Source organism: Anolis carolinensis, chromosome 1 (genome assembly GCF_035594765.1).
Source record: "Anolis carolinensis isolate JA03-04 chromosome 1, rAnoCar3.1.pri, whole genome shotgun sequence".
NCBI lineage: Eukaryota > Metazoa > Chordata > Lepidosauria > Squamata > Dactyloidae > Anolis > Anolis carolinensis.
Window position 1 is genome coordinate 16569802 of NC_085841.1, and position 24906 is coordinate 16594707.

Consider the following 24906-nt stretch of genomic DNA (forward strand, 5'->3'; position numbering starts at 1 on the left):
AATGAGTAATATGATAACGTCGACATGGTCCGATTGAAGGCTGAAGCATGAGGTTTTTAGACAAATGGATCTAATTTACTTATGTTTTAATTTTTATAATGTATTTTAATGATGTATTTTTATAGTTTTAATTGATTATATGTACTGTTTTTTGTTTTATTATTATGTTCTTGGCATTAAATGTTGCCAACTGTGTAAGCCGCCCTGAGTCCCCCCGGGTGAGAAGGGCGGGATATAAATTCTGGAAATAAATAATAAATAAATAAATAAATAAATAAATAGTGAAGCGTCTTTCTCTGGATGTCTTTAAAATGAGGCTGCTCAGCTGCCTGCTGGGGATAGTCTACCTGAAGATTCTGCACTGAGTATAATTCAGTCTACCTGATGTCCTATAAGGCCCCTTCCAACTCAATTCTATGATCAAGGGGCTGATAATTGGCTCCCAGATGAACCAAAGTTGCACTGCCTCCCCTCCAGATAGAGAAAGGTCAATCAATTTGAGATCTAGATATTTTATCCTGAAATATGATAAATAGGCCTTCTGCCAGACATCTTTTGGTAATGACTTTATTATTATTATTATTATTATTATTATTATTATTATTATTATTATTATTTCATCTATATCATGTTTTCTCCCATGGGTGGGACTCAAAGTGGTGTACAAAGTTTAAACACTAATATAGATACATCAACACATAATCAACTAAACCATCATACACAAATATAAAAATAACCCAATTTAAACACATCATATAAAACAGTTAAAACTTACAACAGCTAAAGCTCTTTTCCCCCTCGTTCTGCCCTAGCACAAGTAGATTATAAAATAACTGCAATCCCACAGGGACACAACACCCCATTGATCAAACAATATCCATAGAACTCAAGGCAACTCACAAAAATATAATAAATACAAATAAAAGCATGTATGATTAAAATCATATAAAATATTGGGATTGAAATAGTATTGAACTCTAAATACAAATGAAACTATTTGAAAATATCAACTAAAACTTTGAAAAAACTGCAGTATATTTTCTACTATTATTTATTTATTTATTTCCAACATTTATATCCTGCCCTTCTCACCCGACGGGACAATTGGTAACAATTCGATGCCTACACATAATTAAAACATAGCAATGAAAATCCAATTATAACAATTAAAACAATATAAAAATATAAAACATATGGCTAAAAATCCGTGCATCCAAATTCCTCATGCTGTAGCCGTAAATCAGTCTGGGTCGTCTTTATCATTTAATCATTGAAAGCCTGGGCACACAGCCATGTTTTCAGGGCTTTTCTAAAACTCAAAAGGGTTGGGGCTTGTTGTATATTTCTGGGTAGGGTGTTCCTCAGCCGAGGAGCCACAACCAAAAAGGCCCTGTCCCTCGTTCCCGTCAGCCATGCTTGCGAGGCAGGCGGGACCGAGAGCAGGGCCTCACCAGATGACCTTAGGGATCTTCCTGGCTCGTAGATTTAGTGACATCACCAAGGGACAGAAAATCTTGAATTATTTTACAAAACCATGAGATCTGTCCCTTTTTATATTACTTGTAATTTACTATATAGTGGCAAAGCGTCATCTTTTTCTCAAAGGATCATGGGTAAAGTCACACACAAAACATATTTTGTATTTTGTCATAGTATCCCTTGTCACCTAGAGCACTGTAGGTCTCAACCCCAAATAGCTCAGTGGTGGGGTCACAAAAATTTGGCAAGAGTAAGATATCTGAACGACATCCCTTTACACAAATCTGTTAGCAACAATGAACAGTGTTTACAGTGGACTCTGAAGAAAAGGGTTCAGGTGTTTTCCAAAAAAAAAAAGGAAATCAGACTGTTTTGGAAGCCTTGAAAAGGGGATGTGAGTAGTAAAAGTTTTAGAAGTTCTGACCTAGAGGATTTTCCGGGATATAGTTTGGCTCTCCTAATCATGATTCTCAGGACACAACAAGACAAGTTTTTACTTCAGTCATTTACAAGTCTGCCCTCCTTCAGACTGTTTTTCCAGACTTCTTTGTAAAACCTCCTAATGTCTACTGATGTTTGAAAAGGAAATTTCAGTTCATTTACACTGGCAATTCTCTCGGTCAAGGAGTCCCTCCACAACACTTTAGACACACATCTCATGGGATCGTTGTAATGTTCTTCGAAGAACTGAAGAACAATCTGCAAAGATGTAACCTTAATGTCTTATTTCTAACAATAAATGTTCTCATGCTTTCCTCAGTCTTAGATTTATGTCCCCCTTTCTTCTGCTTTAGGAATTTGATGCAGACTTTTTATTGCTATTTTCAATTTGCAGTGGTTTTTGTGACAAAACACACTTACTCGAACCAAGCTTCTATTATTTCAGCACATCTGCTTATTTGTTGTTTTTGAAAGGTGTTCTGCTTCTTTTCCTGTCTTTACAAGTTGCTGCAAAGAAACCCAGTAGCAGCAAGAAGGAAAGGTGCAGCTACGGGTGAAGACTGTGATTATAGATCAAACATGGGCAAACTTTTTTGTCTTGAATCATAGAATCATAGAATAGTAGAGTTGGAAGAGACCTCATGGGCCATCCAGTCCAACCCCCTGCCAAGAAGCAGGAAATCGCATTCAAAGCACCCCCGATAGATGGCCATCCAGCCTCTGCTTAAAAGCCTCCAAAGAAGGAGCCTCCACCACAGTCCGGGGGAGAGAGTTCCACTGTCGAACAGCCCTCACAGTGAGGAAGTTCTGCCTGATGTTCAGGTGGAATCTCCTTTCCTGTAGTTTGAAGCCATTGTTCCGTGTCCTAGTCTGCAGGGCAGCAGAAAACAAGCTTGCTCCCTCCTCCCTATGACTTCCCCTCACATATTTGTACATGGCTATCATGTCTCCTCTCAGCCTTCTCTTCTGCAGGCTAAACATGTCCAGTTCTTTAAGCCGCCCCTCATAGGGCTTGTTCTCCAGACCTTTGATCATTTTAGTTGCCCTCCTCTGGACGCTTTCCAGTTTGTCAACATCTCCCCTCAACTGCGGTGCCCAGAATTGGACACAGTATTCCAGGTGTGGTCTGACCAAGGCAGAATAGAGGGGGAGCATGACTTCCCTGGATCTAGACATTCAACTCCTCTTCATGCAGGCCCAAATCCCATTGGCTTTCTTAGCAGCCACATCACATTGCTGGCTCATGTTTAACTTGTTCACAAGGACTCCAAGATCTTTTTCACATGTACTGCTGTATAGGCAGGCTTCCCCATTCTGTATTTTTGCATTCAATTTTTTCTGCCGAAGTGAAGTATCTTGCATTTGTCCCTGTTGAATTTCATTTTGTTAGTTTCGGCCCATCTCTCTAGTCTGTTAAGATCGTTTTGGATTTTGCTCCTTTCTTCTGGAAAGAAGAGGGCCTCACCAGAAGGGCTGGGCCAGGAAGCAGGAGGACTGGACACATGATGGGGGGGGGGGGCAGGGCCAGGAGAGGGCGGGGCTGGAAGAGGGCTGGAAGAGGGCTGCGTCATTCTCACATTGTCCTCCCAGTATAAGGACGGGGCTGCTTGCCCTATCATTATGCCAGGAGGAAGGCAGGACATACTGCCACTGCCCCGATCCTCCCCCCCACATTCCCCTCCCCCGATCCTCAAACTGTCCTCTTGGGATTATGCCAGGAGGAGGGCAGACAGTTGAGAATGCTCCAGAGAGCTCTCAGCCACCACGCTTTCTTTAAGCCATCCTCCCGGTATAAGGCTGGGGCCACTCACACCGTCCTTATGCTGGGAGGAGGTTGAGACACACGGTGGTTGAGAGCACTCCAGAGGGCTTTCAGCTGCTACTTGCCTTCCTCCCCCATCTTTTTGGCATAAGGATGCAGCGGGGCACCCTGTCCTTCTTCCAAGAGGACAGGGAAAATGAGGAGGGCCTGAAGTAAGGACCCAGGGGGCGGCATTTGGCCCCCGGGCCTTAGTTTACCCAGGCCTGTTATAGATCATCATCTAAATTAGATGACCTTTATTTTAATTTTAATTTCTAACATTAGAACCCCTTGTATAATGTACATGTATTTTGTAGTTGCAATCCTTTGCTAAAATGTTCCTGCGTAGTTAATAATTGAAGAAAAAGGGTGATTGCTGCAATAAGAGTAATTACAAGTTGGAGTTTTCATTTTACATTTTGGGTTGAATTTGGGTTGAATAAGAATAAGAGAGTAGGTGAGTGATTAAAACACATGCATTTGCTACTTTGATGATAGGAAAAGTTGAAAAGAATATAGCTTCCTAAACAGTTTGATTCTTATATACAGATATAGAAAAAAGTTCATTTGGGGAGGAGGGCTGCAATCTTTCTTAAACATGATTTGAAGTTCCTAATTGGTCACAAGCATTCTTTCAACAATACTAAAATGTGTCTTGGTCTGACTACATAAAATAGATTAAAGAGAATTCTCAAATAAAATGATAGGTAAGGAACTGATGAAGTGCATCTATAAATGTGACCAGTCTAGATAACCAACATTTGGAGATCACCTTTCTCTAAAGACTAAGAACTTTCTCCCATATGGGAAGGGTAGTGTCATGTAATTATGGCATTTAGTCCTATAGCATTGCAAATCACTATATTCTGTTATTCATTACTTACCACATTTTGTCCAAATTTTCTGGTTTCTCTGTGACCAACCTTTTTCATTCTTATCCTACAAGTGATTGCCCACCCTCTCCCCCTTCTTTTTATTTTTTAAAAAAGTATCTTCGATATTGCGAGAGTTTGAACTTTTGCTAGTTTTTAGATTTGCATTATTAAAGAGAAAGAAAAATAGTGATCTAATAAAGTAGTGATATTTCTTAGTTTAAAATGTAAAAAAAAATACCCAAAAGGAACAAGTGGCTTCATTATGGCAGAATACTGTGGACTCACTGCTGGTTAGGAGACCACCCACAGGACAGCCCATTTAAGGCCTCCCTTTTTTGGACTGTTTATGATGTTTGACTACTGAATCATGACGGGTGCAGACAGGAAGTCCCCATGCATTGTGGGATGGGCTCCATCACTTTTCATTGCCTCAAGGTGATAGTGGGGTAGGGGAGGGGTGATATGACTAAGATGAAGATATATGAAAGGCATTTGACTGGGATGGACATTTTGGAGTTCTGAACAGAGATGTTCAAGCCTGTAGTTTTTGTGTGTTCTCGTCTTCAAATTGTTTGTCAACCTATTCATGGGGTTTGTTCATAGGGTTGTTTTAGGGGGGAGTTACCATGGGGTTGTTTTGTTTTTTTCATAGAGCTGTTTTGCGAAAAAATAGGTCAGAAATAGTTCCTCAAAATGTAACCTATAGTGCCTGGTATATATTGGTGGTCTCCCATCCAGTATTAATAAGGGCCAAGCCTGCTTAGCTTCCAGATGTGATCAAGTGTCATTAGGGTATTTAGACCATTTATTTAAATACTGTAAATAAATAAATAAATAGACCATTTGGCTATAGTTAGACATTTGTATGTGTAGTTGACCACATCAGATTATACATAAGACAACCTTGAGAAATTTTACTTAAATCATGGGGGGGGAGGGTGTATTTTTCCACCTTTTCTGGGAATTTGAGATGTCCCATTGCTGCTCCAAGCAGAGTGTTCAGGAATATCCCATTCTCTAATGGTTTGAAGCCAGAACTTGATACTTGGGAACAATGCCTGGTGATGTAAATAAACATTGTGAATTAAGTACTGATCACAGTTGTTCATAAACTATCATTCAAATATACAGACATAACATGCTTTCCTGTTTGAAAACCAAGAGAGAAGTCTGATCTAATAGGGGCTGGGCAGTTAACTAAGTAAATAGATAGATACCCCGCTACCTAAACATCTTTGCAAAATCTCGCAACAAATGAGTGAAAGCTTTTGAATTGCATCAAGCTGGTGCTCTATTAGCTAAGCCAAAGGTTTGCAGGTGAGTAAAGGAGCCTGCACAACAAAGGAGACTACGGTAGGAGACTACTTCTCCATGGTTGTGCATGCACCTGTCAACAAAAGTGCATGCGCAAGGACAGAAAAGTAGAGAGTGATCATCAAAGGTCCTCAGCAACAGCCAGGAGGTCCTTGGAGCTCCATAGCCCTTCGTCAGCAGTAGCAGTAATAGCCAAATTAAGGTGACAGTCCAGTGGAGCAGAATTGGTTTCAGTCCTGGACTCCACTGTGAGATGGAGACAGACAGTGTAGCTCTCTTTGAAACCAGTTTGGAGTATTGCTACTCTGAAATGGCATTGGATTTTGGATTGGCCCTCAGATATGAAACAACAGCTTCAGACTTCAGGAAAAGAGATTGCTCCTGAATATTAAAAAGAACTTCAGCAGTGGAACATATCACTTTGTAGGGAAGTCTCCCTTTCTGGCAGTTTTTAAACCAAGGCTGGATGGCCATCTGTCAGAGGTGCTTTAATTGTCTATTCCTGCATGGGAGGTGGGTTTGGACTGGATGGCTCTTAGGGCCTCTTCCAACTCTGTGATTCTGTGAGTCGAATGTCATGTCAGCCATCTAAATGTTTCATTGTGAAGGCAATTCCATGCATCACTGCCAACTTGGGTTGAAGATGAGAGAAGGTTTTGCAATGAGAAAAAAGGTCAAGAGGTTTTGGAATAAAGAAATATTATTAGATTCTAAAATATAGGATTTTCCATCTCTTTCTGAACTTGGGGTGATTTTCAAAGCTATGCCACATTTATAGAATTAGGATGCAGCATCAACTTTTTTTAAAGATTACATTATAGCAATAACTTTTTCATCCTACCCCTCACTGCACTAGCACTTTGCAGTGTTGCTGCTTTCTCATTTTAGTTTTATAAGAGTCATTACTCAGAAATGAAGCATTTTACCTGTCTTCTGTGGAAACAAAAATCAATAATTGCTTTAGTCAGTATTTTTAAATGAACCCAGCAAGGCACTTCATTAAGCTATAAATGCCCAGTTACAGATGCTTTTTCAATAATAATTAAAATGGATAATAGCATTTGGAGTGGATATTTGCCTTGAAGATGGGACATTGCTATGGACAGATAAATCAGCTATTGCCAGAGAGATGCTACAATTTTGGTCTTGTTGTTTTTTTGTAATTAAAGCTGAAACAAATGTGTCCTTCCTTTTCAAGTTATTACTGATTATTCTTATATTTACTTCATCCAGTTGATAAATATCAATATGCAATGATCTCTGCCTTAGGATCTATCCCATGAACATGGTGTAGAGAAAAGCGTGACCTCCTATATACTACTATAGGTGATAATTCATGGCCAACTTTGTCTTTGAAGGCTAGCGTCTTAGTAGTTGGTCCATTAGTGACTGTGGAGACCTCTACTAGATCCACATGAGCTTTCACAATGAGGACATAGATTTCCAGATAGATGGCATTCATAGCAAGGGTTTGCTTGAGGTGCCTTCTTCTCGGCATGTTTCTCCCCTTTCTTTTTTATTCACGCCTCCTCAAAATCCATAGTATTGTTGGTAACAGCTGACTGCTAGTTAGAATGATTGAGGGCCAAGGCTTCCCAGTTCTCGGTGTTTGTATATCATTTTTTAACAGCAGCTACAATGGTTTCAAAACCACAGGTGGATCTCTCACCACTTTTGATCTAGTTTTGTTTGTTTTGATGTTAGCCTTTTTTGACCATCTATGTAGATTATTTATTAACTTTAAAACTGTATCCTGCTCTTGTTCAAAGGATCTCAGGGTGGCAATGTAAACAATGTGCAACAATTTTAGATAAATGTGATAAAATTATTTAAAAAGGATAAAGGATATTAAACAGATTACCAAAATTATACCAGATGAGGCCTTAAAATTTAATAAAAATGACGCATTAATGTGATGCCTAAAACAAATGAACAAATGAAGTCAAATTTGATGCTAATAAGATCTTCAAAGGGTCTTCATATGACATTCCATAAACAAATGTTATATGAGAGAAAGCCCTCTTTCATATCCCCATGTGATGCATTACATCAATTCATGAGAAATGGAGCAGGTCTAAAATCAGATCTGAGATTGCACGCAGGTAAATATAGAGAAAGATACTCCCAGTACGATTAATTTGATACATACCTCTGGTGAGTAGAATAGGTAGTTTCCTTAAAAAAAACCCATGCTTATAAAGAAGCCAGGAAACCATGAAAAATGTCTGCAGCATGCAGATATTTCGAATGCAGCTGGGTATTGAAGAATATGTAGGCTTAAATTGAAGAATATGTAGGCTGCTTTGGGATTTAGAATTCAACATGCAAACTGATAAGTGTTTTGCCTTTTGTATGTAACTTTAAACAAAACCAATCTTTTCAATGTTTGGTTGTTTGATTGTTTGGTTAAAGTTAGAAATTACTTGTTCTCATTAGACTACAATGTATGGAGAGAAGGGAGACATCTAGCTTTGTTCTGTTTCCTTTCATCAACTCTCCTGGGTCCTGCAACACTCCTCAAACATATCTCATTCAATTCCAGGGTTCAGTCCATTCAGTCCACAAGCTGTGGGAAGGTGTAGGAGCAATGAATGAAAGTTGGGTGTTCTGCCTTGTGCAAATGAAAATCCAGTGGTCTCCAGTCCCTCCACAAAGCACTTCTCCCTCCCAGGGGGAGAGAAATCCCTGCTACTTCTGATCAGAGATTGGAGATAACAGTGAAAATTCCCCTCTGCTTGCACTGAAATCTTCACTGGTATCTCCAGTCTCTGATCAGAGGAACCCCTTGTCCGGTGCTGACCAGTGCTGACTTGATGACCTCATGAGATGATAGAAGAATTGGTGGCATGCTCCACTTTGCCACTCCTTGAAGCATGGATCCTGCTGGCTCCATGTTAAATACATCTAGCGGGGCTCCATGCTTAAAGGGATAGCGAAGTAGAGCATGCCACCATGGCAGTAACACAAGAGGCCTCCGGCGTTGTCTTAGAGCAATGGGGGGAAGCCGGACTGTCAATACTTCTCCCTGTGGGATCGCCATGTGGGTAAGCCAGGTGATGTGGGGCATGGGGTGACAGATTCCTCACGTCTCTCAACAGCGGTCGTCAGATTCACCGTGATGCGTGGTGATTCTGTCAGCCAGTGTGGAGAGGCTTTAGGTGGCTCCTGCAATCACAGACTGATGAAAGATTGCTTGCCTTTTCTGGGAGAAATATTGTCATCAATTCACAGTGGGCATAAATTCACAGTGATATGCAATCTATTCTACCATCAGTGGACAGACAAGAACAGGTCTATCCAATTAGTAATTCAGCAAGCCAAACAAAGAATATTGATTGGCTATCATGAAGGTTTAATAAAATTCCAAAGTGACTTTTAGGAAATCCACTGTAAAATACAGGTGTACTGGATATGCTTTGTGGGTCACAATTTATTTTGAGGGAAGGGATAGGATGAAGCATATGTTCCTTTTCCTGCCATGTGAGATTGAGTATAACAATGGTTCTTTCTTTTAGTAAGAACCTCCATAAATTCTGACATTTCATGATATCTAATAATGACAGACATTAAAACCTGAAATTGGGGAAATGCACATTCAACAGGTACACTACTGAATAGCCGAGAACTTTGGTTGATTGACTGGTTTATGAGACCAAAATTGTTTAAATTCATTGAAGTTGAACATGTCTTGAAAAAAAACGAACCTTCCTCTGCATAACAATGTATCCTATGCTCAGAAATGTTTTGGAGGGGCTCTAAATTAATCACACGGTCTTTTCTATCTTTACAGCACCAAGGAAAAATTGGAGTTAAATTTAATGTTGGGACAGATGATATCGCTATTGAAGAAGTCAACGCAATCATTAATGATGGGAAATACCACGTAGTACGTTTTACAAGAAGTGGTGGTAATGCCACCTTACAGGTGGACAACTGGCCAGTTATAGAACGCTACCCAGCAGGTAAGGATGTTAATGCAAACTGTGGGCAGGATGGGGGTGGGGGAGAGGATCTGGTGGTTTTCTTTGAGTAGATATGCAGGAACTCGGCTTTTTCAAGACATCATAAGTGTATTTTTCTTCCATTAAAAGGGAAAAAAAAGACTTGAATGTTTTGTAGGCAATATATTTGTGAAGTGAAAAGGCAGAGGCTGTCTTTTAGTAAATTTGACACTAGAAGCCTAGTTTTTTAAAAACACAAACTGGAAAAAAAATGTAAAGTATTCATATATTGGTATTGAAAAAAGGCTTTGACAAAAGTAACATGGTACATCAAAGTAAGAATAAACTATTATAGAACTGGATGTTTGGAACAGTTTCACCACGGAAAACAGTGTCTGTACTTGTCTTAAAACTAACTTTCTGTAGTTTACAGAGGTTGGAGAAATGTATTAAAACAGACAAAGAAGTTTAAAAAAAATACTCCTGGAAGTAAAATGGGATTGATTGTAACAGCATCCAATTAAATGCAAGTGCTGTGGTCCACTAGTCACTTACAAGAGTCTCATCAAAACAGATAACTTAGTAGTTGTCCCCAGAGAAATAAAATTTACATTGACACTAGATCAATAGTCCTTTAATTTCAGTTGACCACGTATAATCACTTGGGCTTCCTCTTAGCAAATGTGACTATGTAAAAGACCACTGTGGTCAATGTGGGACTTCCGATATTGTGAAGCTGCTGTTACTTGATTCTCAGAGGTCTACATTATGCAAAAATGCTATAGACCAGTTTCCATAATGCATCCAGTATCTTCTACGATTGTGGAAAACAAGAGTGCCACTGTGGTTCTAGTGATAGTAATTTCTTATTTTATTACTTGCGTGATAATGACATATTTCCTTCTTCTCCTTTCCTCCTTTTTACTGCTTTTATTAAATAAACAAAATTTATACATAAAATTGTGGCAATGACATTAAAGTTGGAGTGAACAAAATTGGTTTTTAAAAAGAGAGCTCTTATCTCTTTTATGTAACCATGGTCTTTTGTGTAGTAATAACCTGGTTAGACCAGCTTTTCCAGACAGATTCAGCTGTCTCTGTTTTTCTTTTCTTTTTTCGGGGGAGGCATTCACAACAGAGGCATTGGTCAAGAGACGAATTCATATTTCAGTGATGGATGTGGGATTCCAAAAGCTATTCCATTTTTCATTGATGCCCATTGTGCCTTGTTGCACTCTGTGCATTGTCATCCATTGGGCATAGATGCATACATTGAGTTGCACATAGGGCGGCCTTGCACCACTGCCATCCAGTGCTATGAGTATCAAGTTACACTGTATTTCTGTTCAAATGATCTCAAGGTCTTATTTACTGGCGAGAAAATTGCCCCATGCAGAGATGCTCAAATAAAAGTCTCCCAAGTGATGGCCATCTATACCTGTTTAAAGATCGCCAAAGAAAGAGATTCTACCACCCTGTGAGGCAATTTCACAGCTTTTCCCATCAGCTGTTTTTGGTTTTTACATGCAAGAGTGGTTCAGCCCCTGAAATAACTGCAGTGCCAGTGCTGATGGCTACAGTTGCTATGATGGCCCCATTCTTTTGCAAAAATAAAGGAGTTAAAAAGTGGATATCTGGAAACTTTTCATGAAATATTAAAGTGGTTGTAGCCTTTCTGTTGATGTTAAAAATCCCCACTGCAGCTAACAACCAGGCTTAATTAAAGCCGTAGTTTCAGCCATAACTCAGAATCCTCCAGTGTGTGTTATCCTTCGATTCGAGACTATCCTTCTTGCTCTCTAATTTTCTTTGGGCTTTTATCAGTATCATCATGTTGCTTTTGTTTATGGCAGAACTGCAAAAGTTGTTTTTGGTTTTGTTCTGTTTTTGTTTTTCTTTGTTCCCATCTGCTCCCACCCCCACCTCCACCCTCATATTCATTCAACCCTGTTTTCATATATTCTTTTTTGAAAATGCTATTTTGTCCTTCCTTGGAATATTTTTCATCTCCTGCCACTCACATTTCATATTTTGCCTCCTGCATTTTCAACAGGGTTGGAGAGACCTTTGGTTTGCTAGATGTGTTGTACCATGATTCCCATAATCCATCACCACTGGCTGTATTGGCTGTGCCTTCTGGGAGCTGAAGTCCAAATCCGCTGGAAGGCCAGAGTTTTCCCACTCTCAGTCAATGTGTGCCTCTATATTAACAATTGCTGTTTTGTAGCATGCATGTATGCATTCATATGCATATAGCAGATGGAATTGGGCTGATTTCCTCCAAATCTTTTGGATGACAACATTCAAAACAGGAACAGATCCAAGTTAGCTTAATGGTGGGGACTGAATCTTGTCTGACTGAGTAACTGTGGCCATGTCTGGACTGGGATGACTTGGCTACAGTGGTCCAAACATTGGTAACTTGAAGACTATTTCTGTATGGGCTTCTTTTGACACTGGTTTAGAAAATGTGGTTGATATTAGAATAGGCCGCCTACAAAACTTGTGCTGAAAGAACTACATTTGCTGCTGTTATGCTACCTATTTAGTTATTTATTTACAACATTTTTCTCCCACCTTTCTCACCCGTAGGGACTCAAAGCGGCTTACAGGGTTGGCAAAATTCAATGCCCAAAAACAGAATTCAATAAAATCAAACAGCAATTACATCAATTAAATACTTAATTTAAAAAAATTATACAAAATTTAAAGCTCATAAATACTTCAGTCCATTCATCCAAATGCCTCATACATAAACCTTAGTTCGGGTTGTGTCAGATCATAATGCTTATTCGTTGAATGCTTGCTCACAGAGCCACGTGCCAGATACAAGCCTTGAAAGTAATATATAAAACCTTGAACAACATGAAATCTGCCATCTTTAAGAATCTTATGTATCCCCTGTATGTTCAACTGAGTTTGTTCAACAATGAAGTTTCACCACCGTGTTTTATGAAATGAGGCATAGCTCCAGCATGTTCATACTACCAATTGGTATGAAGCAGGCACAAACCTTGTTGAATTTCCATCTCTTGCTCCCTTCATTGGTTTTCATGTAAGCTTACCCTGCTCTGTGACCCAGCCATCTGGTTTTCTGAATTTTCTGCTTCTGTTTTGAAGAGGCATTGTAAGTATTCCAATTGCATATCAGATCTGCTCTCCTCTCAGCTGTTTCTTATAGCCTGAATGGTATATAAATATTAATTAAATAAAAATTAACCACATCCCCAGGAAGTGTGGGCAATACTTATCTACAATAGCTTAGTGAATGATTTTAAAGTCCAGAGGAAAACGCAGAGTGGATATACTACCACTATCCACGACTGGTGAAAAAGGGAAAATCCTGTATAATGATGCATTGCATTCTGAACCTGCTTCTGCATTGTCTGTCTGCTCCTTACTTAGTCTTCTCCAGAGCTTGCTGCTCACCATATTTTTCTATTTACTATGTAACCTCAGCTGTTAACTCCCCTTGCTTGTAATCCACTTTTCTGCTATCAAAGAAGAGACTACAGGCACATTGCTGCCAAGAGACCTGAGCTATTGGAAATGCAGGATGCTGCATCGGGACAAGAAATATGATGGTATGATAATATGTATCTCTAGAATTATCCCTAGCTGAAGACTGAAAATTATCATTCCTTGCTCCCTTAAAGTAAAAATATCTTTTTGAAGGCTGTGAACAAAAGGGAAAACCTGTATATTAGACCCTTGTAGGCTCAGTATCCATAGTTGATCCTATTGCTTCTTTTCTCCTGAAACTAAATCTGTTTGAAATCAAAGTTACCAGGCCACATTTGTATTTATATGGGACTCTTTCCACTAATAGCATTTATTGTGTTGCTATTAGAATCACATTAGTTTTGTCTCCTACAATTTAAGTTTTTAACTCAAGACCTCTACATACCATGGCCAGGGGTTATGTGAATTGTAGTTGGAGACAACTTGAGGCATTTTAGAAATATATGAATTAGGTTTTAGGGCATTGAACCCCATCTCTGTGCAGTAACTTTCAAGATGCTTTCCCTAGTAAATAGTTGACAAGGATTTTGCCTCTTCATTTTGACTGGCAACAGGTGAGAATTCAGTTTCAGTTAAGTTTAAGTAAAAATTAACCAAAATGCCCTAGTATCTCCATGCTCAGAAAAGAGAGCCAAAAGGATATGGGAGAAACCTAAACTGAAAAATCCATTCAACTTGAGCCATGTCATTGAGCAACTTATTCTTACATTTTGTCATTGATATTCTATATTGGATACTTAATTACATATTTCTAATTCAGTGATGTCTCCTGGCCCAACTGTCCATGACCCACCCCAGCCTAACTTAAGAGCTAGCACTGGATTGGAAAAAGGAGATCCATTCAACTTACAGTCAGTATGTCGCTTCTGCCAGAGAGTGGCCCTACGGCAAGGAGTTGTAACCAAGTTTTACAAGCCTGTCATTCATGCATTAAGGATATAAAACCACCCTTTAATTAAAAAAATAAAAACAAAAATAAGTGGCAACTCTAGTTCAGCATTGATATGGTTCAATGTACAGAGATTAAATTCAAGGGCTGGCATTGAGATGTGTAACCTAGAATTATAGGTTTGTAATTTCTCTCCAGTAAGAATATGTAGTTTTACTTTTTGTATCATGTCAGACGCGACTTGAGAACATACTGCAAGTCGCTTCTGTTGTGAGAGAATTGTCGGTCTACAGAGACATTGCCCAGGGGAAGCCCAGATGTGTTACCATCTTTCTGGGAGACTTCTCTAAGGGCCCTGCAAGCTAGAGCTGACAGACAGAAGCTCACCCCATCTTGTGGATTAGAACTTTCAGGTCAGCAGTTCAGCCGCACAAGGGTTTAACCCATTGTGCCATCACAGCTCCTGTTTTACTGTAAGAGTATATCAATGCCATATCAGCCCACCTCAAGAGCCAACAGCAGGGTTCATTGAAGGAGTTCCATTTCACTTCTCAATTGGATGATACTCCAGGAGGATGGCAAAGCAGGAACCTTGTTCTCTCTATACTGAAAACAGCTGTACCTGTTGATTTTGGGCAGTGTTACATTGGAGACATGTTCTTCACATAAATACATGAAATTGCACGTAATGAGTGATCCCCATTATTTTTCAATAGGACTAATGAGAGAAATACTAAGTAGAGAGTATGGTTTATATACAGTAGGCTCTAAGAGAATAAATGAAGCCAGTAAGAAATCATTTGGACACTGAACAGAAAAGATTTCTATTTTCCAGGTCCTTGCCAAGACCCATCAACCACAACCATCTCTTTCTGGCTCTCTGCGCCTTCTTTTCACTTCCCTTTTGCTTCACCACATCTCATCACCCTTCTCTGCAATTTAACTGAAGCCAGGTTTCACACAGAAGCCACCAATATCGACTGGCTCTCAGTAGAGATATAATTGTTTGACACAGCTTCCAGTCAGACCAAGATTATCCGGCATGTTGTTACCTGATGCAATCTCTTCAACCAAATTATGCCTAGCCATACATTCCTGCCGTATGATTAACTCTCATTAGAGTGCCCATAGAGCGTTTGGCTCTGTTTGTTTCTCTCTATTCTAAAAACTCATGTGTTACCATGGTATCTGTGTTTTAACTTATCTCCCCTACCTGCTTCTACGTTTAATTAAGAATAAGCAAGATCAGCAGGTTAATTAAGAAGTCTCTTTATTCGAACCGTACAGCTGATCCCTTCTTCATTGAGTCTGACAAAATTAGATGTTTATCATCCACCTTTCCTGTGGTACAATACCTGATTAATTCTCTGCTGAGGCAAGCAAGGAAGATGTCTCCACCCCTTTAACAGCTGTAAAACCTTTTGTTCCAGGTAGATTTTTCATCATTTGGAAAAGTGCCTCCCTTGCCACCTGATAAATCTTTGTGGGCATGAAGGTCTGTAAAAGAGATTTCTAAGTTCGTTCTGCTGAACAAGCTCATAAGAACAACTGCAGCTGGGATTCTTGTTACAGCAGGACACCTGGGGAGCTCTGTAAGAGTGCTCGCCTGAATATACTTACACATCCTATACAGATGTTTGCATTCAGTTCATGAGTATCTATGAGGGGATGGGGACAACTGTCTACAGACTGTATTATTGCACCCCTCACTCTTACGTCTTTCCCAGTCCAAGTACTATACCCACCCCCAAAAAATACAGGAAGCAAATAACCACAAATTAATGCATTGCCTACTCTGCAACACCCCAACACCCATTTAGAAAGAAAGAAATTGATTGTAAATATTAAATAGTCAAAAATGCAAAATGGTTTTGTTTTGTCCAGGTTTGAAGTAGCATAGCCCACTATGTAAATTGACCCCTACATCCTCTGTGATTGCCCACATCAATCTGAGCGGTAGTTTGAGGGCAGAGTGTTTTCACAAAACACCCATTCCCACCTTACCGCTGTGTATGTTGCAGGCAAATGTCTGCATAATCCAGACTGCGGATCTATATTCAAGCAGCTGGCAGTGGGGGTCAAGTAGTTGTGGCATCCAGGTGCCATCCCCAGTAAATATGCAATTTGCTACAGCAAACACTATGCTGACCCTACTGGTTCATAAACAGGAGATGCTGGAGCATTAATTAATAATCTGGTGTCTGGAGACAGCTGCCTATAAATCCCCATCAGCTCCCTGACACCTTAGCTGGATGCAACCATTTAATCTTAAAGAATGGACATAACTGTTTAGAGTTGGTGTTTACTTGACTTTGTACTGGCTATAAATAGGAATTCTGTTTTACTCCTTACTGGTATCATTTATCTGGACTTCCGACTTGGGCAAGCTGGTAACCACCCACTTGTTTCTCTCTTCCTTTTGCTCAATAACCTGTGACTGACCTGGACTGGACTGACTAACTATCTAACAGTTTTGAACTCCAACCACTGACTTCTGGGTTACTTGTTGAATGTAGCATAGGACAGACAGTGCCATGACTGCTAGAACTGGCAGTGACCTGGACACATAATGAGAAACTAAGGGTCCACAGGAGAATCCCTGAGCCCAAAATATTAGTAACTCCCAAGTGTGAAAACTCAGAGACACCCAAACTTGAGACCCTTGAGCTTGGGCCAGTATTAGTGGCTCTTGAGCCTAAATCCAACATTGGACCAGCATATCCATCTCCAAAGTCTCCACAACCCATGAGACCTGTCCCTTGTAACTAGCCCAAGCTTTTAAAGAGACCCATCCCTTAACCTTTTGATGATCTTCAAAGGATAGCATCCAGTTCTTGGCATCTGGTACCTCTTTGGGGGAGTATGCACCCCTCCACTTCCTCAGTGCCCAGGTCCTTGGACTCAGGCCACCAGCATCAGGAGCCATACTTTACTGGAAATCAGATTCCAATTTGTCTCCCAGTTCCAACAGGTGTGACAGTGTCTAGCAGGAGAATCATCCCCACCACCAGCAAATGTTTCAATCCAGTTTATAAGCCCCCCAAAATATGCTGGCAATGCCCTCAGTCCTGTTTAGCAACCAAATATTGTACTGGAGTTGTTGAAAGTCATTTTAACAAAGCTTTGTGCTTGACAATTTAAAGTGATTTTTTATTATTGTTCATGTTGTCAGTGGCCTTCTCAACTTATCTTGCTAGCTTACCTTCTTTTATAAAAAAGATTCTAAATCAGACATCACATTAAAAGCTTTTTAAAAATGATTCTATCCTTTAAATTTCTCTGCCTGTATTTTATTTTTATTGAGCAATGACAGATATACTTACTCATGATTTTTATAAAATTTCTCAAGTCACTATTATTATTTCCAAAAAAAATGACATATGATTTTTTTTCTGTCAGATAATTCTATATAATGTTTTTATTTTTGAGGTAGCAGGCCAAGTTTCCTTTTGTTTATAGGCAGGCTTCCCCCTCCTTTCTCTCACATCATTCCCTTTTTATCTTGGAGACCCTGATAAGAAGCAAAGGCTTATCATTTCTCAGATGCAACAGATTTGGTAATTAAATTCAGTTTTTAATAAAATGTGTAGTGTGCTCACCATTACTTTACTGTTGACTGTTTGAACATCCTTTGGTAAAATGACATAATGCTTCTTGTTTGTAAGAGGCAAGAAAATGTCAAATGAGCAGCTGTGAGCTGAGATCTGTTATAAAACATTCAGAAATTCAGACTCCTTTTAAAAGATTCATAAAGAGGATGGGTGAAGACAAGTACAAAAGAATGGTATTATCAGATATTTCTGAGCTGTTTCCAAAATGCAGAGAGCAGAGGAAACATGAAGATTAGTCTTTCTAGGCCTATTATATTTATAATGAAGGTGGGATACAGGTCACTTCTTTGACTTTCTCCATTATAAGGCGGTTTCATGGAGGGGCCCTCAAAACATCCCTTATAGTGAGGAGAAAAGATGAAATAAACAAGAATGTGCTGCATTTCTGAAAATAACATCACATAATGCATACCCTGTACATTTCACAAATAAAAACCAGGACAGGTGTGGCCAATTAACATCAGAATGTGGTTAGGATGACATAGATTGTAATGAGGAAGAAGACACATGCTGGGGTAAGCTAAAGGAGCTAGAACCCACCCCACCCTCTACTCACCCCACTGCTAAGTTAATGGGATGCAAACTAATTTTGCCGTTTGAATTCCATTTGTTGCACTTGAAGTAAACTGAGAATCAAGACAAACTCTGGTACATTTTTGAATCATCTAAAAAGTGAGATGGCAAAAGATTAATCAGGACATACCTTGAAAAACTGTAACAATTGGAGGGTATGATACAGTTAGGTATCAGTACTTAAAGGAGACTTGAACTTCTGACTTAAAAAGAAAAAGCAAGGGACGCAGAGGCTGTGATACTATAAGCAAGGATGGTGAACTGCAGGACTAGGGCTAATGCTCTTCCCAGGGCAGGCCCTAGGTAATTTTCAAGTGTAAGCGAACAGAATTTTGGCACCCCTTTCCAAACCAATCATTGAAAAATAAAAGTGTTTGATAAGCAAAAAGGTTGGATAATAAAGAGGGATTAAGGAAAAGCCTATTAAACATCATATTACATTATGACTTTACAAATTAAGCACCAAAACATCATGTTTTACGATAAATCAACAGAAAAAGCAGTTCAATACATGCTAATGTTATGTAGAAATTACTATATTTGTGAATTTAGCACCAAACATTGAACTGGGATATAGGGCAGTGTGGACTCAGATAACCCAGTTCAAGGCAGATATTGTGGGTTATTCTGCTTTGATATTCTGGGTTATATGGCTGTGTGGAAGAGCACTGAGGGTCCTTCCACACAGCCATATAACCCAGAATATCAAGGCAGATAATCCACATTATCTGCTTTGAACTGGATTATATAGAAGTGTGGATTCAGATAACCCAGATCAAGGCAGATATTGTGGGTTATTCTGCTTTGATATTCTGGGTTATATTATAAAGAACACCACTCAGAAAACAGAGGAATTCCAGACAGGAAACATTCAGGGCCACCTAACACCTTCCAACAAAGGATTCCCCCAAGAGACCTCACTGGAAGCAGCGGCGCACGTGCTCTCCAGCTGCTTCACCCGGTGGGATGCAGCCTCATGAGTGAAGGTGGGAGGGGGAGGCCTGCTCGCGCACTCGTGGCCGGAGGGAAAACTCCGGCCGTGAGTGCGCGAACAGGCCTCCCCCTCTCACCTTCCTTCCCAGCCATGAGCAAGTGTGCGCACGTGGGAGGGGGAAGGTGAAGCACACCCAGAGGGCATGCCCCCTCCCAGCGGGGAGGGGAAAAAAACAAAACAAAACAAAAAAGAAGCTGCTCATAGGGCACTTGGAGGCGCCTCAACTGCGCCCCCAAGAGGATGGCGCCTTCAGCAACCACGTAGTTTGCCTATCGGTTGAACCACCCCTGGCTCTCGCCACCACCAAAACCCCTCAAGGATGGATATAGTGGCAATTGGGGGGGGGAGAGAGAAGTCTACTGAAGCAGACATCAATGTCTGCTTTGGAAGTCATACCTGGAACATCAGTCAAACCAAGTCAAAATATGGCTGTATTAGCCTCAGTGGTTCTGCACAAGTTTACACATGTGCATTGTATAAACATGGCTATGGTGGTCCACGCCTTAGTTACATCCAGAATGGGCTACTGTAATGCACTCTACATGGGGCTGCCTTTGAAGACGACCCAGAAACTGAAGTTAGTGCAAAGGTTGGCAGCCAGATTACTAACTAGGATGAGCTTTAGAGAGCATACCATACCCCTCCTAAAGCAGCTCCACTGGCTCCTGACAAGTTTCCAGGTCCAATTCAAAGTGCAGGTGATTACCTATAAAGCCCTATACGCTTTGGGCCCAACATATATTCAAAACTGCATCTCCTTCTATGTGGGCATTGAGATCTGCTGGGGAGGCCCTTCTCTCCATCCCACCACCATTTCAAATTCCATTGGTGGGGACGAGAGGGAGGGCCTTCTCAGTGGTGGCGCCCTAGCTCTGGAATGCCCTCCCTAGAGAGATCTGGCTAGCCCCTTCGCTTCAAGCCTTCAATTCCAGCTTAAAAAGCTGGAAAGCAAGCCTTTAAAGCAAGCCTTTGATCTTACATAGGTTTTTAAGGATTAGTCCGAGGACTTACTGTGGGCATCACATCGGCACTGGGCTGTGTCAATCAAAACAACTTGTTTTTATCTGCAGCTATGACTACATTTTATGAATTTTAATGTTTTACACTGTATGTATGTGTGTGATTGTAATTCTATGGTTTTATCATTTTAGATTAGTGTATTGTCTATATGCAGCACTTTGTGTGAGTCCCTTCGGAGAGATGGTGGCAGAGTAGAAATAAAGGTTGTTGTTGTTGTTTTAAATCATTTTAAACTAATGTAAGTGGTTGTAATCTGTCTTGTAAATTGCAAAGTTATTAAATTGGTTCTGTCTTTTAAAACTATTTGTTAATATTATTTTGAATTGAATAGATCACTTTTGTTTTATTGTATGCTGCCTTGTGATCTAGAGATAGATGTTGAGCTATACCAGTGGTTCTCAACCTGGGGTCCCCAAATATTTTTGGCCTACAACTCCAGAAACCCCAGCCAGTTTACCAGCTGTTAGGATTTCTGGGAGTTGACTTGGGGCAATGGCTTTTGATTGAGTCTATCCATCTGGAATAGAGGTCTTCCTCTTTTTGTGCTGCTGTTCATTTTGCCAACTGAGTTATCTCATCTCCTGATATGGCCCAAGTATGACAGCTTCAGCCTAGTCATCTTGGCTTCTAGGGAGAGTTCAGACCTGATTTGTTCTAGAACCCATATTTTGCACAAAATACATTATTAAGCTATATTATTGAACCAAAATATGGCAAGAAAAAAATTGTGGTCTTTTTGCTCTTGCAAAGCAGCAAATGTCTCATAGAGGTAAACAACTTTTTGACATGTCAACTTATCCTTTCTTGTCAAGGGTGAGAAAATCAGTGAATTCTTAACATGCTTGCCATGCCTTAGGCATATTGCCTTATGCAATTCCTGCTAGTGTTTAATGCTAGTCTGAATACCAACACACTTGGGGTTCTCAGTGGCCTTGCTGAAGGTCTGCTCTTTCCATTGTGTCATGCTGGTGATCCATTTTTATTTCTGTTGAATCCCGGAGCATCCCTAAGGTAGCTCTGAGTCATTCAAAAGGCTACATGAATTCACTGCTGACTTGAGCCTTCGAGCCAAACAATTTGCCATCCCAAGTATGGAAAAAGCAAAATTAATTCCTACATAATGACATTGTGCTTTGCGATATCCCAAGGCCACAAACTGCTTTTAAAAATAAAAATATTTTGGTCACATTTGTCTCTGGCTATCCATATTGCTGGTGCTTTGAGTTGTCACAGTGCAATAGGACTTTGTATCTTCAGGACAAGAACTTCCATTTAGCGAGCTAATTCAGGGAGAGTCAGTATAATTCATACTGGAAATGGAAAAAGAGACACCCTTATGTGCCCAAGATAAAAAATACCAACAGGCAGAACTTAAATAATTCAGGTGACTGAAAATATATTAATCTTCTTCTCCTATTCTCAGTCTGGGCTTTACCTTTCTTCTATCCCCAAACTTGAAGGTGTTTTTGGTAGTATTTTTGAACATGGTTTGAGAAAGCTGCTAAGTCTCAAAGTCATTTTGAAGATTATTTCTGCCTCAACTTTGTCCAATCCCAGGTTCCAAATCCATTTGGTTGTTGGCATTCAAGTTCCAAATATGGTTGCCACCTTTTTATAATTATGATAGAGTTGTCATAATGCAAGAATTCTGCTCTTAATAAAAGTAACAGTTGATATGGGTGGAGTCCAGCCAAGGGCAACATTACCCCTTTTTTGATGGAAATGCCTCCATCAGTGCCATTAGGCTGAGAGTAACCCCCTTCCTAGCAAGCCCCCTCTCCCCCTGCCCCACACTTTCTAAGATCCTTTTGGTTTGGCATAGGAACTAAAAGAGAAGTGCACGCATAGAGGAGAGTTCTACTGTGCAAGAAAAGTTTTGCCCATGCAAAGTAGGATTATATGCCCAAAGAATATTCATTCCTTTTTGCTGTTAGCTGCCTTCAAGTTGACTTCAACTTATGGAGACCTCCAAGCTACCCTGTCATCAACAGCCCTGCTCAGATCTTACAGATTCAAGGCCAGGACTTTTGTGATTAATTCAAGCCAGCTACAAAATGGTCTTCCTCTTTTCCTATTGCCTTCTGCTTTACCAAGTATTATTATCTTCTCTAGTAAGTCATCTTTTCTCATGATGTAGTCAAAGTCATCATGGCTTCTAGAGAGTATTCAAGTCTGATTTGTTTTAGGACCCCTTTTTTGTCTTTTTAGCAGTCCATGACAGCTGCATAACTCTTTTCCAGCACCACATCTCAAATGTGTTAATTTTCTTCCTAACAGCTTTCTTCACTAATACGGAAAATCTTGAGCTATATCCATGTCTTCATTATATATTTTGAAGTTATGTAAATAATCTGTGATTATTACTTGGGTTTCCTTAATGGGCAGCTGCAAATCTGCCATTTCACTTTCTGCCTTGACTTTCTTCAATAACCTTTCCAAGTCTTTGATACCATGCTCTAATGATTTTCACTATCATTATCAAAATTGCAGAAGAATGAGAATATTTTTAGAGACAACAAAGATCCACATTAATAAAACAAAAAAAACTAACAAAGAGGACTTCAATAAAAATGGTACTATGCCCGGTACCCTTTGCTCATGGTGCCATTAAATTTATTTATTTCTATTTAGCCTTCCATTTTTCTGTATTTATTTCTGTATTTTTTTGCTGGAGAAACAGGAAATGCTATTTTTTCCTAGCTGGGGTTCCATCTACCCAGCTAGCTGTGTCTGCTTCCACAATACTCCAGTCCATTCCCTGTTCTCCTTGTTTCCAGTTTTCTTCTAGCCTTCTGTGAGTATTAGGCATGCTCAGTCCTTTTAGGACTGCTTTAAGCTATGGGACTGCCCCCTTTCATTCAGCTCTCTTATATAGAATCATTGTGCTGTGTACTTCATCTACCCTACCTGATAGGAATACACTTAATAATTGCTGTGTAGGATAAGAAGGAAAAACAATAACCATGACAAATTAGTGATGCCCTTCCTGTATTTAATCATGAAAATGCTTTGCAATCCAATTAAATTTCCTTAGTAAATGGTTGTTGCTCATAATCTACCGGGATAAAAAAGTGATCATTTTGATGTTGCCTCATTCGGGGCCAGAACATTGCTTTATGTCAAGCTGTGTTTCTTCCTCCTTGACTTCTCTGCTGCTTCGATAGTATTTGACCTCTTAGGTTACAATCTCCTCCCCACCAACTTGTTCACATAGAGAAAGGTCATGTTGTCTTCATTATTTTTAGCATCCTCTTTGTGTCAAATTTTCCATTATAGTTTCAGATCATGAACAGTCTTTCATTAATGAGTCAACGTTGAGTTTTCCACATACTTAGCTTTGAAGGAATCTTCTTGACACTTAAATATGGGAAAGCATTTTGAATAGAAATATGCAAGAACCCTCACACAAAGCTAGTTCTTTTCCTCGCCAGTTTATCATGAATCTTATTGGCCTCCTGTTTTTTGGTTTATCTTGGTGTCCTCCTCCCCTATTTTTATGAAATGGTCTAGGAACATTTCTGTTTCCCATTTTCAGAAGCAAAATACCTCAATCTAGGGAAAGTACAGCATTATAGCTTAGTAATTGCTCAACCACACATACATAACTTCTGAAGATACCTTCTATAATTTATTTCGGTTATTGCTTTTAATATCTGTGTCCTGGACTTAACCCAACACAAGCTAATGTCTGATCAGCCTATTTTCTGGCAGCCAAAACGAAACAGTAAAGCCACAATGAACAAAGTTGGGGAATTCCATAACATCCTTATACAGTTTAAAATTAATTTTCCATGCTCTGTTTAAAAACCTCCAGAGACAGACTCCACCACAGCACATTCCACTGTCAACCATCAGGAGGTACTTCCTAATGTTTAGATAGGATCTATTTTCCTGTAGTTTGAATCCATTGCTCCATGTCCTAGTCTCAAGCACAGCAGAAAATGAGCTTGTTCCTTTCTAAGTATAGAATAGAATAGCTTTACTGTCATTATACTATTGCACAATGAAATTAAATGCCTTCCCCAGCACACACTACAAAGCAATACACATATGGCATCCTTTCAAATATTTAAGTATGGTTATCAAGTAACTTCTTAACATCCCCTTCTTCAGGTTAACTAAGCTCACTAAGCTGTTTTTTATAAGGCTTGCTTCCAGACCTTTGACCATTTTGGTCCCCTTTATTATTTATTATTATTTATTTATTTGCAGTGTTTATATACCACTCTTCTCAACCCCAAAGGGGACTCAGGGTGGTTCACGGTGTTGGTAAAATTGAATGCCCTTGATAAAAAAAACAGCATAAAACATCAAAGTTTAAAAACATTAAAAGTTTAAAAACAATAAAAACATTAAACATTAGTAAACACATCACATAAAATAACATCATATATCACACAAACACATAGTCATTTGTCTGTAAACAGTCCTGGGTCATTGGATCAT

General features: G+C 39.6%; 1 protein-coding gene across 42 annotated transcripts in view; it reads left to right on the top strand.

Annotated features, from left to right (window-relative positions):
- nrxn1 (neurexin 1) overlaps positions 1-24906 on the top strand; it is a 1150439-nt gene that overhangs the window by 970743 nt on the left and 154790 nt on the right. For all 42 annotated transcript variants that reach the window (XM_062968862.1, XM_062968856.1, XM_062968858.1 and 39 more), the window contains one exon: positions 9701-9872. In XM_062968862.1, the coding sequence (XP_062824932.1) occupies positions 9701-9872 (172 nt within the window). The remainder of the gene's footprint in view (positions 1-9700; positions 9873-24906) is intronic.